A 14,489-nucleotide genomic window follows, 5' to 3' on the forward strand; every position below is an offset into this window, starting at 1 on the left:
CAGCAAGGTCCTCCAGCCGTCCTTTCCACCTGAACCCTTCCATCCTTCCGCCTTCCTTTAAAGCAGGACAAGACAAGTCTTCTAAGGTCTTGCTTTTAGTATGCCTTTCTCAGAAATCTTGACTCCTTGCCCAGTGGATAAAATCCACCCCATGAGATTTTCCTCAATCTCATGTCTCAGCCTCAGCACTTCTCAGACCATGATCTACTCCAGCCAAATTGCTGGAGTTCGAACCCCATGAAGTCCACCATGCAACCCACAAAATGCTTCCTTGAAACCTCTTTAAACCTCCCTGGTCTTTCAAAGCCCAACTTCTCCACTGGGTCCTACCTAGCAGATCCCCCAGGATGGCCTCCTCATCCCTTCGGCCTTAGAGGTCAAGACTGACCCCTTGCAGGGACTAAGTGCCCCTTCCTCAGAATCTCCTTCCTCCATAACTGCCCCCGTCTCCCAGATCCCAATCTCACCACTCTCCAGACCACCTATCCTCAAGGTCAAAGGATTTTTTATCAGGCCCAAATATCATAGAATGATATGATAAATCATATTTATCAGATCCTAAGTATCCGTCAGGCACTGTGCTAAGCATCTGCTATATACATTGGTTCAGTTCATCCTTCATACAACCTGTCAAAATGAGTTCTCTTTATTGATTTGCCATTCCACGTACATTTGAGTGCTTTTTAATAAGGAAAATAGTAAAAACAAAACAAATATACACAAAAATATAGTATATATAAGTATTATTATAGTATACATAACTAACATTACAGTAGTACAGTATATACAGTTTTATCTTTGAAAGAATATAGGATAAAAGCTATGACAGAAAGTAAAGTAGGCTCAGGGAATAGGGAGACACAGGTGAATTGTTATGTTAGATGATGTCATCAGAGAAGTAATATTTAAATGGGAACATGAAAAGGGGAGGAAGCAAAACAGTGGAGTGGGTGGGGCAAGAATGTTCTAGGCACAGTCAAAGAAGCTAAGCTACAGAGTGGCCACATGACTTCCTAAGGTAGCAGGCGCAGTATTTGAAACCTAGGCCTGACCCCAAGTCTTATCCTTATACACTCTTCTTCATCCCCCATGGATGTTCTGTAGCAATTCACTCTTAACTGGCTTTGGCTTTTTGAAACTCTTCCACTCCCATTAGTTGGCAGCAATGGGCCATCTATATGCAGGACACTGACCTCCGTAACTTTCTCCTCTCCAACTTTTTATTGACTATAACATGGTTCCCCAGTTTTATATCCACCTCCCACTCTTATTCTTCATAGATCTAATCCTAAACTCTGCCCCCTACTCAATCTCATGTCTTCAGTTATCTTTATCTCTTTGCAACTGATTCCCAAGTTTGACTCTCCAGCTTAATCTGATGGCCAGTTTCTTGGGAGTAAGGCCATTACTCTACACTCTATTCTCAATGCCCATCACAATGCTTAATCAATGTGTGCGTCTCTGAAATCAGTTAAACTTGAACTCCACATCTCCAACTGCCTTTGGGACACTTTGACCCAGATGCTTTCCTAGCACATCAAAATCAGTATTCCTAAAAGTGAGCACGTTTTCTTCCCTCTGTGTTACCGTCCTCCAAAACCTGTTTTCTTCCTGTGTTCCCTGTTTCTCCATCATGGCACCAAGAGGCACCCATCACCCATCTCCCCATCTATCTCTTTCCCAATCATCCCACCCTCTCATCCCCACTGCCTTTACCACGGTACGGATATTTGTTTTCTCTGGCTTAGACTAAGGCAACAATCTCCTAATGATATCCTTGTCGACAATGCAGCCTTAACATCTATGCAAAATTAATGTTCTTTATTCTGTCACTCCTAAATTTAACTAGCACCCCACTGTCCAGAGACTTCCCTAGAGCTCAAAAGGTAAAGAATCTGCCTGCGAGGCAGGAGACCATGGTTTGAGCCCTGAGTTGTGAAGCTCCTCTGGAGAAGGGAATGGCAATCCACTCCAGTATTCTCGCCTGGAGAATTCCATGGACAGAGAAGCCTGGTGGGCTACAGTCTGTGAGGTCACAAAGAGCCGGACACGACTGAGTGACTAACACAGTCCAGTCCACTGTCTAGAGAATCCGATCTCACTCTTATGTACCAATAACTACTAGACTTCTACATTTTGACATCCTCAAAGACCTTAAAGATTATAGTCCCAAACTGATCTCATTGTATTTCAACTAAACCTCCTTCTGTACTTTTCATCCTGGTAAATATACACCATCCACCAGTTACAAAAACCAAAAATCTAGGAGTTGAGCCCGGCTTCTCTTTCTCCCCCAACACCAATTACAGTTCAGTGGCTCAGTCGTGTCCGACTCTGCAACCCCATGAATCGCAGCACGCCAGGCCTCCCTGTCCATCACCAACTCCCGGAGTTCACTCAGACTCACGTCCATCGAGTGAGTGATGCCATCCAGCCATCTCATCCCCTGTCGTCCCCTTCTCCTCCTGCCCCCAATCCCTCCCAGCCTCAGAGTCTTTTCCAATGAGTCAGCTCTTCCCATGAGGCGGCCAAAGTACAACCCATCACCAAATCTTGTTGGCCTCACCCGCTGCCTCATGTGTACCCGCTGCCTTCCACCGCATCACCGATGCTTTTCTATGCTCCCCGTGTGTCTTACTGCACTTGTGCCTCTGCAGGTCTACTCCACTACTGTTTCATTCCCTTTCTGTCCATTTGCCTCATCACTGTGCTCTCTTCCCTTATGCAGATGTGGTCATGTTCTGCCCTTGACTGAAACTGACCAGGAGGGCCCTGCTGCCTTCACATCCTGAAGCAGACTACCTCTCCAGCTCCCTGTTTCCCTGCTCCCCTCTACCCCCACCTTCACTGCACTCTTGACTTCTCACCATCGCCTGATTAGACCACCACATTCTCTCAGATTAAGCCTTAGAACCACAACATTCCCTGCCTAACTGTACATTTTCCTACCTGTTGTATTTATCTGGAAGACTCATTCTCATCTGCCAGTCCCATCCAGTTGAGGGAGCCTGCTGTGATTCTGTCCAGCCTGCACGAGGTAACTCACATATGCCTTTCCAAAGCATTCTGTGCTTGGTGCTGTCCTAAGATTTTGCACACGCCCATGTCTATCTCTTTAACTAGATTCAGGGTCTCCCATGGGATATATTTCATCTCTGTATTCTAGTACTTAGAACAATGCTTGACAAATAGTGGATGCTTAATATGTTTTACCAAAGAATTAATTGGCTCACATTTGCAGAATCCCTCATTGATATGTGGAGTATCAATATTATCTAGTCTACAGTTTAATGCTGTCTTTTTCCACATACGACTTGTTTTATATTTTAAGTGACTCTGTGAAACCAATATCACTTAGGAACAAACTGTGTGATTATAGAAGGTCTACCCCATGCTCCTTCAGCTTATTATTTCATAGAAGACAAGGACTGCAGCTTCTGATATCCTCCACCAAGGACATACCCCCAGGGTCCTAGAAAAGCATTTAGCATGTGTCTTTGAAAATGAGATAAGCCAACATATTCTACCTAATCCATACACAATTGAGATCAAGTAGAATTCTAGGGTAGAGAAGGAAGATATGATTTAAAAGCTTAATTCCTAAACAACTAGCCTGCCTTTTTATTTTCTGAAATATTGACTTGCAGTGTCTCTCCTATAATAGGTAATTGATCATTATGTTTCAAATGCATGACTGTTGAATAACATACTCAAAACTATTTTGAAAACAACCAGAATACAGATTGTATTTAAAAGAGTTATAACTGTCACTGCTTGAGATCTGAAATTCGATTCTAATGATATTTATGAAAAGCCACAGTCTCACAACGAAGGGTCTGAGATAAATGTAACTGTGCTTTAAATTGCAATGTTCCCAACAAATTATTTCTACAGTTCAATCTTCCTAGTGTAGTGTTTGTAGATTCGACATTGTATTTATCCTGAGAGGTGAACAACAATCTTAAAGTCTTAGGTTTTGTGGACACTAATTTTCATTCTGAATCCATATCTACAACTTTAATTGAACTAGAAGAGTTTATATAGATTAGCTGCAAAGCTGGTACTTCAATCATGTCAGAAGGGTTAGTATTTACCACCTTTAAGATTTGTGGTTTAGGATGTGCTGCGTTTTTAAAAACTACCTTACAACACCTCCATCGAAAGTGAGGCTTACTCTGTAAATCCATGGCAGGAGAACCCTCTCCCTCTACATCCCTACATACTGCTGTATTTGGCAGTTTCCACCTTCCTTTTTCCACATTTCCCAATGTCTGGTTCTGAGCTTTCAATATTGTTTTATTCTTGTTTCCCAAGATTTCTCTCCCCACAACTTTCAAATTAATGTAATGCACCTGTGTTTCAGAGCCAGCACCAACTCTCAGAAATCACAGCTTCGACAGGAAATTATGATGAAACCAGACCATGGGAGGAAAGCGAACAGGAAACAGATTGCAGCAGTACCATGGAGCTCAGTAGGAGGCCTCAAATTAAAGGGAGTTGGGGGAAATAAATGATACAAAAAGTATTGAAAGAATTCTTGGAAAAGATTCAAGAAAGACTTAGTAGAACTTGATGTTCACAAGTGTTTGCAATATTAAATCACACATAATATTCTTATGATAAATGATGTTTGTCACTATATTATTATATATTTATCACTATATCAACTTATGATAAATGATAAATATCACTATAAAGCGATATTTAAAAATTAGAATGCTATCCTACTTAATTTTTTAAAATCTTACTAATTTGTAATGCCTCTGCCTTTACCAGCATGTTATTTAAACTGGCAAATAGAAAGCTAGGCATTTTCAATTCCTTTCTGACTACCTTTAAACAGAAGCTATCACTCATTTTGTATTCTCCAGGCTTCAAAATTATGTTTGCCTTATTTTAAAAAGGTGCACTTCCTAACAGACTCGCAGCATCATAGGTTTTAAAAATCTTTAAAATAGCTTAGATAACGTCACAATGTATTTAACTGGTGGACACATAAACCCATATTACAGGAAAACAGAACACAGGAGGAAAAATCAGGCAATAGAAAAAATATAGAATTTTGAGCTCAATTCTTTGACAGCTTTATTTTGTAAGATCCCAAAGAGAGAAAGATCAAGTTCAATATCACTGCAAGTTCAATATCATCTGCCTTCACTGCATTCACTTGGAAAGGAATGGAACTTATACCCACTGGAAGTAATCTTGCTTTTCATAATCCATCTCACTTCATCTTTACCTCTATTATGGCAATAAATATTTTAAAATACACATGTTTAGTTATTTATTTCTCCCCTACTCAGCTCTAAATACTTGGTGCATACTCAGCAAGTATCTCTTGAATAAATGGTAAGGTTTCTAAAGGCAGACTCCACTTCTCATTCATGCCACACTATGTTGTTTCTTTGTAAATATTTATTTTTACTGGTTAACCTCATTTCTTCATTACAGGATCCATCCCTATAACCTACAATATAATTACCACCATCTTACAGGTGAAGAACAAGGAACAGCAACATTATAATCAGCGGCTATTTTGTATGTCCCCATTTCTCTGAATTAAATAAGATTTTTCTAAATTAAACTTGTTTTCGGGACTGGATTTGATGGGGTTATTTTAGAAATATCTGTTGGTTATTTCTATATTATTATTTGGGTTTTTCCAAACTCCTTGCAAACACAAAGAGAAAAACAGAGGATCTGTTTCCACAGTGATGGGATGGATTGGAGTATAAGAGGGCACAACGTAAGATGCTTTTACTCATTTAACATCACTGGAGCACTTACCACATACAAAACATGGATAAAAGCTAAGAGCTAAACCAATTTTTTTGTAAGTAGCTTCTTGTGCTATTCTAATGAAAAATTGAAGTATGAAAAGTTACAATCCAAAAGAAAGCCCCTGGCAGGATATCCATGCTGAAATGCAGATCAGTTTAATAGTTACATGTGCTATTTTCAACCAAGTTTATTATGAACCTCATAAAGACTCTTGGAAGTCATGTCTTCCCTGGTCAAAAAAAAAAATCACATTTGGGGACATTATTGGGAACACCTTACTATCTGTAACACAGTGTGTAGGTACTATTATAGTGAAGACATGGGTGGGGGGAGCATGCATAGTCATGAGCTTGCAGCACTTACTCCATCAGTCAAGTCTGATTTTGATTCCTATTTGTGAGCAGATAATGTCATTTCTTAAATAAACTGCTACACTCAAAAGATTCTTCAAATATTAAGAAGTGTTGACATGTGGAGATGAAGTCTATTTCTTCTCCAAAACCTTTTTAAAGTAAAGACCTATAAAAAAAAATTGCCAGTTCGAACTCCCTCAAGACTTTTTATTCACTATTCATGAGCAGATGCTACTGAGTATGTGGGGGGGGGACACTTCCATAACTAAGTCAGTCCAGATCTCAGGTAACCAAGACGTTATGCACTATTATTGTAAAATGGGCTGAATAGTTATTTTTACCTAAATTTAAATAATTGGAGTAGAAGATGTAGGAGAGATAAGTTTCTAAAACATCAATAATATATCTACAGGGACAACCTATTTTGAACAGGAGAACCATTAGACCACACAGGCTTTGTTCATTTGGGAAGAAAATTAGCCTTTAACATGTTGGCATGAAGGCCAAGTGCTCAATATGGCAAATTTTATATTTAAATCCACATTCAAATAATTCATTAAAGTGTCAGAGTGATTGGAGAACTTAAGTGTTTAAACATTGAGTCTTTCTTTTTTCAGGCTTTCTAATACTAAGGACCTATGTATGTATACAGAACAGCCTATGATAAAGAAACTAGGCGAGAAGGCAGACAGCCCGAGTGGAGAGAGTTAAAGAGTTGAACTTCATCTCATCTCAGCCCTGCCATGGTTTCCATGCCCTTTCAATTCCCTTTCAACATGTCCTGATTCTGTGAAGTCTGATATTAAGAAAACCTAAGGAAATGGATATGTAAATGTTGAAAGATATCAGGTTTTTTTTTTATAATTTTTCCATTCCTTTCCACAGTCACTGATGTAATAAAAGGATTTATCATCTGATGAAGATAATAATGGTGGACAGGGTCGGGGAGGGGTCAGTGTAGCCATTCAGGATCTGGGTTGGGAAATGTTATGGAGGGCTATTCTCTGTAACACTAACTCAGACCAGTACTGATAATCACTTCATGATTCAGGAGTCCTTACCTCATCTTTCCACTCTTTTACTGGAAAGGGAACCAAGAGAGGTGATCATCATTCACTGAGGGGCCCCTGAACCACCAATTCCCTGGGGGTGACAGGTCTGGAAGGTATTAAGGATGGCAGAGTCATAGTGACAGTATCCAAAGGTGACATTGCCTATTGCTCTAAATACACAGAAAATACTACTTATTAAGCTTTTCTCTAAAAAAGATGCAAACTCTCATAGCCACGCATTACAGATCCAAGAACATACACACATGTGCAGTTTAGAGGAGCAGTGTCTTGCTGTCACATTATCCATAGGCCTGGCCCACAGAACAGAAAAGACAAAAGCAAAAAAACAGTGTTACTTCCAGTAGATGCCTCAACAAGCAATCAGACGTGAACTGTAATTTTGGGTCTGGGGTAGGTCTACCGCTGAGCAGTGTGGTTTAAATTCCATAACAATGTTTGAAGCACCTACTATTTTGTGAAACTGTGGCAGTCATTAGCAGGGGTATGAAAAGTAGCAATTCATGTACAGTACTCTGCATCAAGGTGTTATAACTTAAGACTGCACACCAAAGAAATATATGTAGCTTCTTCTGCTTTGTCATTCAGATTAAGTCAAAGGAGAATGACTGATGAAAATTTAAAGCATAATTCTTTAGGGAGGGGGCGGAGGAAATCAGTAAGGCTACACTGAGAAAGACACTGCATTCAAGATGAGTGTCTCAGAAGATGTAATCAATGTTGAACATTCAACATTGTTCAAGTGGGTCATGCTGGGGTACAAAGTTCATCCTAAGCAGTAGGTAGAATATGAGATATGTGTGGGGACTAGGGAACAATTCAGTTCAGCAGGTCAAGGTATAGCCTTAAAAGAGTCATGGAAATAAATGTTGGGATAGAGGACTGTCACCACACTGTGGAAGCCTCAACTATCAAGCTAAGAAGATGGTATTTTTAGTGCTATAAGTAATGGCAAGGTTTTGCACAAGAGAATGATCTGACTCAAATCAGGTTTTAATAAATGTATTTGGTTGTGTGTGAGGAGTAGCACGTAATACAAAAAGAAGGCAGCCATGATGGTCTGGGAAGTGAGAATATAACTTTAAGCAATGCAATGGGAGCTGGAGGAGGAGCCGGACATAAAAGCTAGAGGAGAATCAGTAAGGTCTGGTGACTGAAACCACATAGAAAGAGAGGAAATAAAGTGGAGAGGACCATAGAGAAAGAATCACTTTTGCTTTACTTTTTAACTGCATGTCTCAAAAAATGATGTCACCATCATGAAAACTTGGATTATAAATTGTTCTTAGAAGAAAGTATATGTCTTTTCTGACATACTGATTTAAAGGTGCTGGTAAAACTTGTTGATGGGTCTGACCAACAGGGCACGCAAATGTCCATCTGGTAATGTGGAAAGGGATTGGGCCAGAGTTACAGACTAACAAGTCATCTGCATCCAGATAAAATCTGTCAAAGCCACAGTTTTTGATTATAGAGAAATAAGAGAATGAAGACAGAACTCTGTGCAAAGTTGTACAGAATGGGCAAAGGAAGAAATAAAGATCAGAAACTGAGATCTGAGAGAAGTAGGAAGAGACAGAATTATGCAATGTCACAAAATACGAGGGGAATTCATTCATTCAATAAATATGTTATTGAGCAAATACTGTATGCCAGGCTTGATGCCGGATGCTGCCGACAAGGTAGTAGGCACAACACAACAGCTCTGCTCCCAGGGTTCACAGTCTTCCAAGGAGTGTAGATAAATAGCATGAAGCATGGCAGTGAGTTCAGAAAAATGTGAACGGAGAAAAGAACACTAGGACCTTTAACCAAATGAACAGTTTTGAAAAAGCAGTAGGTGATTTAATGCCCAATAGTGAATAAACCTATAGTGACAGATCAAGTTATATAACTTGAAAATATTTTTAATTAATTTATTTTAATTGAAGGCTAATTACAATATTGTGGTGGTTTCTGCTATACATTGACATGAATCAGTCATGGGTATACATGTGTCCCCCATCCCAAAATCCCTTCCCACCCCCCTCCCCATCCCGTCCCTCTGGGTTGTCCCAGTGCATCAGCTTTGAGTGCTCTGTTTCAGTAAAGGCCACTGAATAAATTAAAAACTCGTTTTCCCTCTGTCCCTTCACCTCTCTCACGTACACACACTTTAATCTGCTTGAAAGTCCCTAAGAAAGGAGGCTATTAAGCAAGCACACTCTGCAATGAAATATTGAAAAGCAATATTATCCACATCTTCTAGAACACCAGTGAAGACAAGAAAAACAAATAAAAGGATGAAAAAAGACTAAGAAGGATCATGCACTTCAAGCCCAGAAATATATCAAAAGATTCAACTACTATCCAGTCTATGATTCCATGGAAATTTTGCATACATGTTTTATACTGCATGAATCATTAATTTTCAAACTATCTATAGCCTTATTTTATGAAACTTTGCATAAGCATTGGCCAGAAAAAAGAAAAAAAAAAAAAGTGGAGCAAGCAGAAGAGGGTTCTTGAATTTTAACACTTTACCAGTGATTTGCTTAGAACCTTCTTACATTCAACAACACAATAAGACAGAATAATATCTTGTGCCATAAAAAGCTTTTCCTGAATTGAGAACAGACTTTTCACTACTACCCTTGTGGAATTACTTTTGGAATTTGGGTTTATCTTTAATAAACTCCCAACTTAAGCTGAGGCTATGGTAACATCCATCTAACAATACAAAAACGAAGAGCATTTTTCATTGTACTATTGTTGGTTGCCAAACTTGAGAGCTTCCCAGGTAAAATGTGAAACTGAGTCCCACACAAAGAGGGTAAGGAGAGACCAGGGAAAGAGGAGGACCACTCCAGACTGGTCAGTGGCAGGGTTAATACACAAAGGACCTGAAATAACAAGGCTTGTCTTGAGTGAAGCAAGATGAGTAGATCTCCACACCTGCCCTCCAGATTCTTAAAGGTTTATATAGAGGGTTTAACGAGGTTTAGTCATGAGGCTTCCCTGGTGGCTCAGAGGTTAAAGCGTCTTCCCGCAATGTGGGAGAACTGGGTTTGATCCCTGAGTCGGGAAGATCCCCTGGAGAAGGAAATGGCAACCCGCTCCAGTATTCTTGCCTGGAGAATCCCATGGACGAAGGAGCCTGGTGGGCTACATACAGTCCATGGGGTCCCAACTGGAGAATCCCATGGACGGAGGAGCCTGGTGGCCACATAGAGTCCATGGGGTACCAAAGAGTTAGACATGACTGAGTGACTTCACTTTCTTTCTTTCTTTACTTAGTCATGAATACTATAGAATTTCATGGACAGGCTAAAGTCCATGGGGTCACAAAGAGTCAGACACGACTAACACTTTCACAGTCATGAATACCACCCATGTGTCCTTAAGTTACTCTCTCAAGGCTGTGTCCTTGAAAATGACTTGTGCTGTGCAAATAGTGGGCAGAACATACATCCCAAGGACAGGGGAGGCAAGTGAGGGGCCTCTAATTGCCCAGACCCAGTTTGTGCCTTAGTCTGGGCCACACTCTCTCCGTGACCTCCTCTAATTAGGGAAACACCCATTTTCCTCCCCATGTTGAGCTGTAGATTACATCTCCTAACAGTTGCCATCTCTGTGTTAGATGGAACAAATTAAGGACACCAGTGAATAATGTTGTGGGTTTTTTTTCTCTGACCTTACTTCTGATTCTCTTTCAAATATACTGTTGAATAATCATCACCCTTTGCCTCTCCACCAGTAGTAGGATTATGTTTGATTTTGTACCAGGGGAGCAAATGACATGAAAAATTTGTTCTGGGCAAGCTTTTGGTATAGTGTAGAGACTGATGAGAGGGAGAATAGAAGTGAGCACTATGATTCCTAACCTGTCCATGTGACCATTGACAAGCATCCATTTCTCATTTTCCACAGTATTATCAACTAACATGGCTTAGAAACGGTGTTAATCAGTTAGCATAGTAAATACATTACTTGTTAAAAGGAGTAAGAAGTGAGTTGAGTAACTGTATCATAAAATTTTAGCAACTCACTTAACCTTGCTTCCATCCTTCCTGCATTTCCCTCTCTACTTTCACTTTAATGTAGTCTATGTTTCTCAATAAACTGCTTTTCTGGCTCTAGGGTCCAGTCATAAAATACAGACACACAACACACACACACGCTTCTCCAATTCCTAATTTCCCTCTAACCCTAATCCATTTCTCTCTGTCTGATCCTCCAGTTAAATTTCATTTAAATCTTGATTAAATCATTTTGCAAACCTTCATCCAAGAGATATATATTTAAAAGAAAATCACCATGGTCATGTTAGAAAATGCAAATATCCCATTTATTTGAAAGGAAATAAGAGGTCAGGAGCTATTGTTTTAACATATTACTGACCAGGTGATTTTTGTATACAGAAACTAATGCCTGTGGCTGACGATTTGTTGCATAAGTGAACACTAAAACACTCCAGTCAATAACCAGGTAACAAAAGACATTAATACGTCTCTGGTCAAGAAGCCATTAAAAAGAACTGAAATTAGATTGGAAACCTTTAAAGATGACAGTCTTTTCTTGTCCCAGGATTAGTCAAGACTCAACATTTGAGCCCAAATCAAAGTACGAAAGTTTAACTTTTCTGAAAATACAAAGACCTTTGCTGCAAAGACAGAGACCCTATGAAACAACTACATATCTGGGGATTATCCTCCAATTTAAACTTGAAACACTAAGAACAACGACAACAAAAAAGGGTGCTTCAAACATTTTTTTCCTACTAAAGTTAACAATTAACTTTAAAGGTTTTTCTTCTAAACAATTAACTCTAAAAACATGTGAATACAATTCAAGAAACAGATGTCAGATCAATTCAAGCCAGAAAATGCTTCCTTTTTGGTCTCACCTGAGAAAGATATAAATCAGAAGCTTTCTATTCTCCAAATGAACAATGAACACATGCTGATTCTAGAGATGGTACTGAAAGTCTTTTCTTTTTTAATACGTCATACTCCTCAGATGTGATTTCATCTTTCTCATTTTATCCAACAAGTAGAGATTATGGCCACCTATGGCACTGTGAATAGATGAGGCGAGCTGATTCAATCCCCATCTGGCCAATTAAAGACTGGGCTCAGCCAAAAAGCTGCTATTGCTGACGAGCTGAACAATGCAAGCCACCCAGTTCCCCAGAGTTCTGTTCCTACAACCATCTCTATCTCTGAGAACCTGCAATTGCCTGGTGCCTGAGTAAGTTGCCGAAAGAACAGCCAGCTCCGTACCCTATTGAGTCGAAGGAACTGTAAAGACAGAGACCCTATGAAATCACCTATGCAGCCCTCTGCAGTTACAACTCTCATTCTGAAAAATTCAATCTCTTCTAGATTATGAGTATTGGTCCTAAGATATATCCTAGATATACTTAGTTTGCAATGAGTGGCAGCTATTGTCATGAGGGAAATGTGAACTATACATCATTATAAGTCATATTGGGGTCTCTAAAGGTGACAGGTTTTTTCCAGCCTACCAAGAGTATTTTCTCTAAGACTTTACATTCAAAAAAGACTAGGGTCCTCCCAGTTACAATAACTTGAGCTACTGGAGGGAAAGGAAGAAAGGGAACATATCCCTGTCTCAATGTCTATAAATTAGGGCAATGGACTCTAGTTGAAATGACTCCATTTCCCTGGGTATAAACACCTAAAATGTGGATATGCCTCTTTCCTCGCAACTTTACGGCCCTGAAGTACAACTTTTTCATCCTGCAAATCCAAACCATGCTGTGGCCACGTTACCCACTCATTTTATATAATCTGGGAAAGGTCCACTCTCGATCACTCTCAGGTTCCCCACAATAACCTTCATTCGATTTACAACTCCTCTAAAATTTGTACACATGTAAAGCCACCTAAAAACGAACCAATTCTACCCAAGAGGCTTTATTGGGGTGCAGTGGGGGATAAGGGAGCTATGGTCCCATATTCTGCTATGGATACCTGTCCCTGCTTTCGCAGAATGCATGATACTCTGAAAGCCAAGCTCCTTGCACAGAGTGCCAAGTACCTTTCCAAGGCTATACTGTGTATAAATTATCTCCAAGTGTCGCTGAGGACCGTTTTCTCTGAACACACTAAACTGAAGCTGGCAATAAAATAAGACATACGGTCCTGCTGAAGAATCTGACCTGGGAAACATTCCGCCTGTGTATTACCAGGGGACGAAAATAGAGTTTTAATGAAGAAATGTTTGGGAGCATAAAGGCACCGTGGAGGGAGAGGATCAATACTATTTCAGATCATTTATCCCCAGGTGTTAGGAGAAGGAAGTGTGCGGTCTGAAGTCATCTGGCAAATGCATAAACAACATGGGAAATTTTCAGAGAAGGCAAAAGTAGGCACAGGATCGCAGGGGACCCTGACACTGGCGAGTTTCACACACACTTCAAACACCTCTTCTTTGCCGACCTGTACCTTGCATGCACCCCCTCTCCTCCGCACCCCCATTCCCGCCGCTGCCACCTCCCCTTCCCAGTCCCGCCCAGCTGACTATCTCACATGCAGCAAAGGCAACAAGCGTCCCCAGCCCAGGAAGGGGTCCCCGTCTCAGCTCGTGAGGGAAGCAGAGTGGAAGCGGGAGCCCGCTCCAACGCTTATTGCATCCTACCGCCTGTGGAGCTCGCCTCCTCCAGCTGAGCCGAGATGCTTTCCACCCTCCTCACGTTCATCTTTGGGGACGCAGGGCGCAGGAGCGGGACACGGGAGTCAACCGGCCCAGAGGCGTCTGGCGATGGGTCTGGCACCGGAGCGCACTCGCTGCTCGGCCCGGGGGCGTCCGCCGCGCTGGGAGCCAGAGAGTCGGCGGCGGCGGCGGGCAAGGCGCGCGGAGCGGATGCAGGTGCGGGCGGAGGCCGGCGGGGGGCGCCGGGGGCGCGGCGCGGTGCTGGGCAGCGGGGGCGCGCCGGTAGCGCGGGTAGCGCGGGTGCTGGGGGCGACGGGCTGGAAACCGGAGCCACTAACCGCTAGCCCGAGAGCCAGGCGCCCCCTCCCTTCGCCTCCTCTGCCACCTGCTGCCAAGTCACTGGATTGGGGTGGTGCTGGCCTGGGGGCTCTGACCACAGAGCATCCAGACCTTAAGGAGACCGGAGGCGATTCCGAGAGTTGCCCGGTGCCTCCAAGAGCCCTTCTTGACGCGCGCAACGCCGGCTCTGCGGAGGGGCTGCAGGCCCCCACGCCTTCGCACAGAACCGCCTGCGAATCCCCCAGGGGCTCAGACTCCGAAGGCTAAACTTGAGGTTGCTGCCCAAAGT

The 14,489-nt window shown here is 41.7% G+C and overlaps 1 protein-coding gene across 1 annotated transcript in view; it reads right to left on the bottom strand.

The window, feature by feature from the left end:
• KCNIP4 (potassium voltage-gated channel interacting protein 4) overlaps window positions 1–14,065 on the bottom strand; it is a 1,310,185-nt gene extending 1,296,120 nt beyond the window's left edge. The window contains exon 1 of the mRNA XM_005681464.3: window positions 13,847–14,065. Within this exon, the coding sequence (XP_005681521.1) occupies window positions 13,847–13,907 (61 nt within the window). The 5' untranslated portion in view covers window positions 13,908–14,065. The remainder of the gene's footprint in view (window positions 1–13,846) is intronic.

Source organism: Capra hircus, chromosome 6, assembly GCF_001704415.2.
Source record: "Capra hircus breed San Clemente chromosome 6, ASM170441v1, whole genome shotgun sequence".
Classification (NCBI taxonomy): Eukaryota; Metazoa; Chordata; class Mammalia; order Artiodactyla; family Bovidae; genus Capra; species Capra hircus.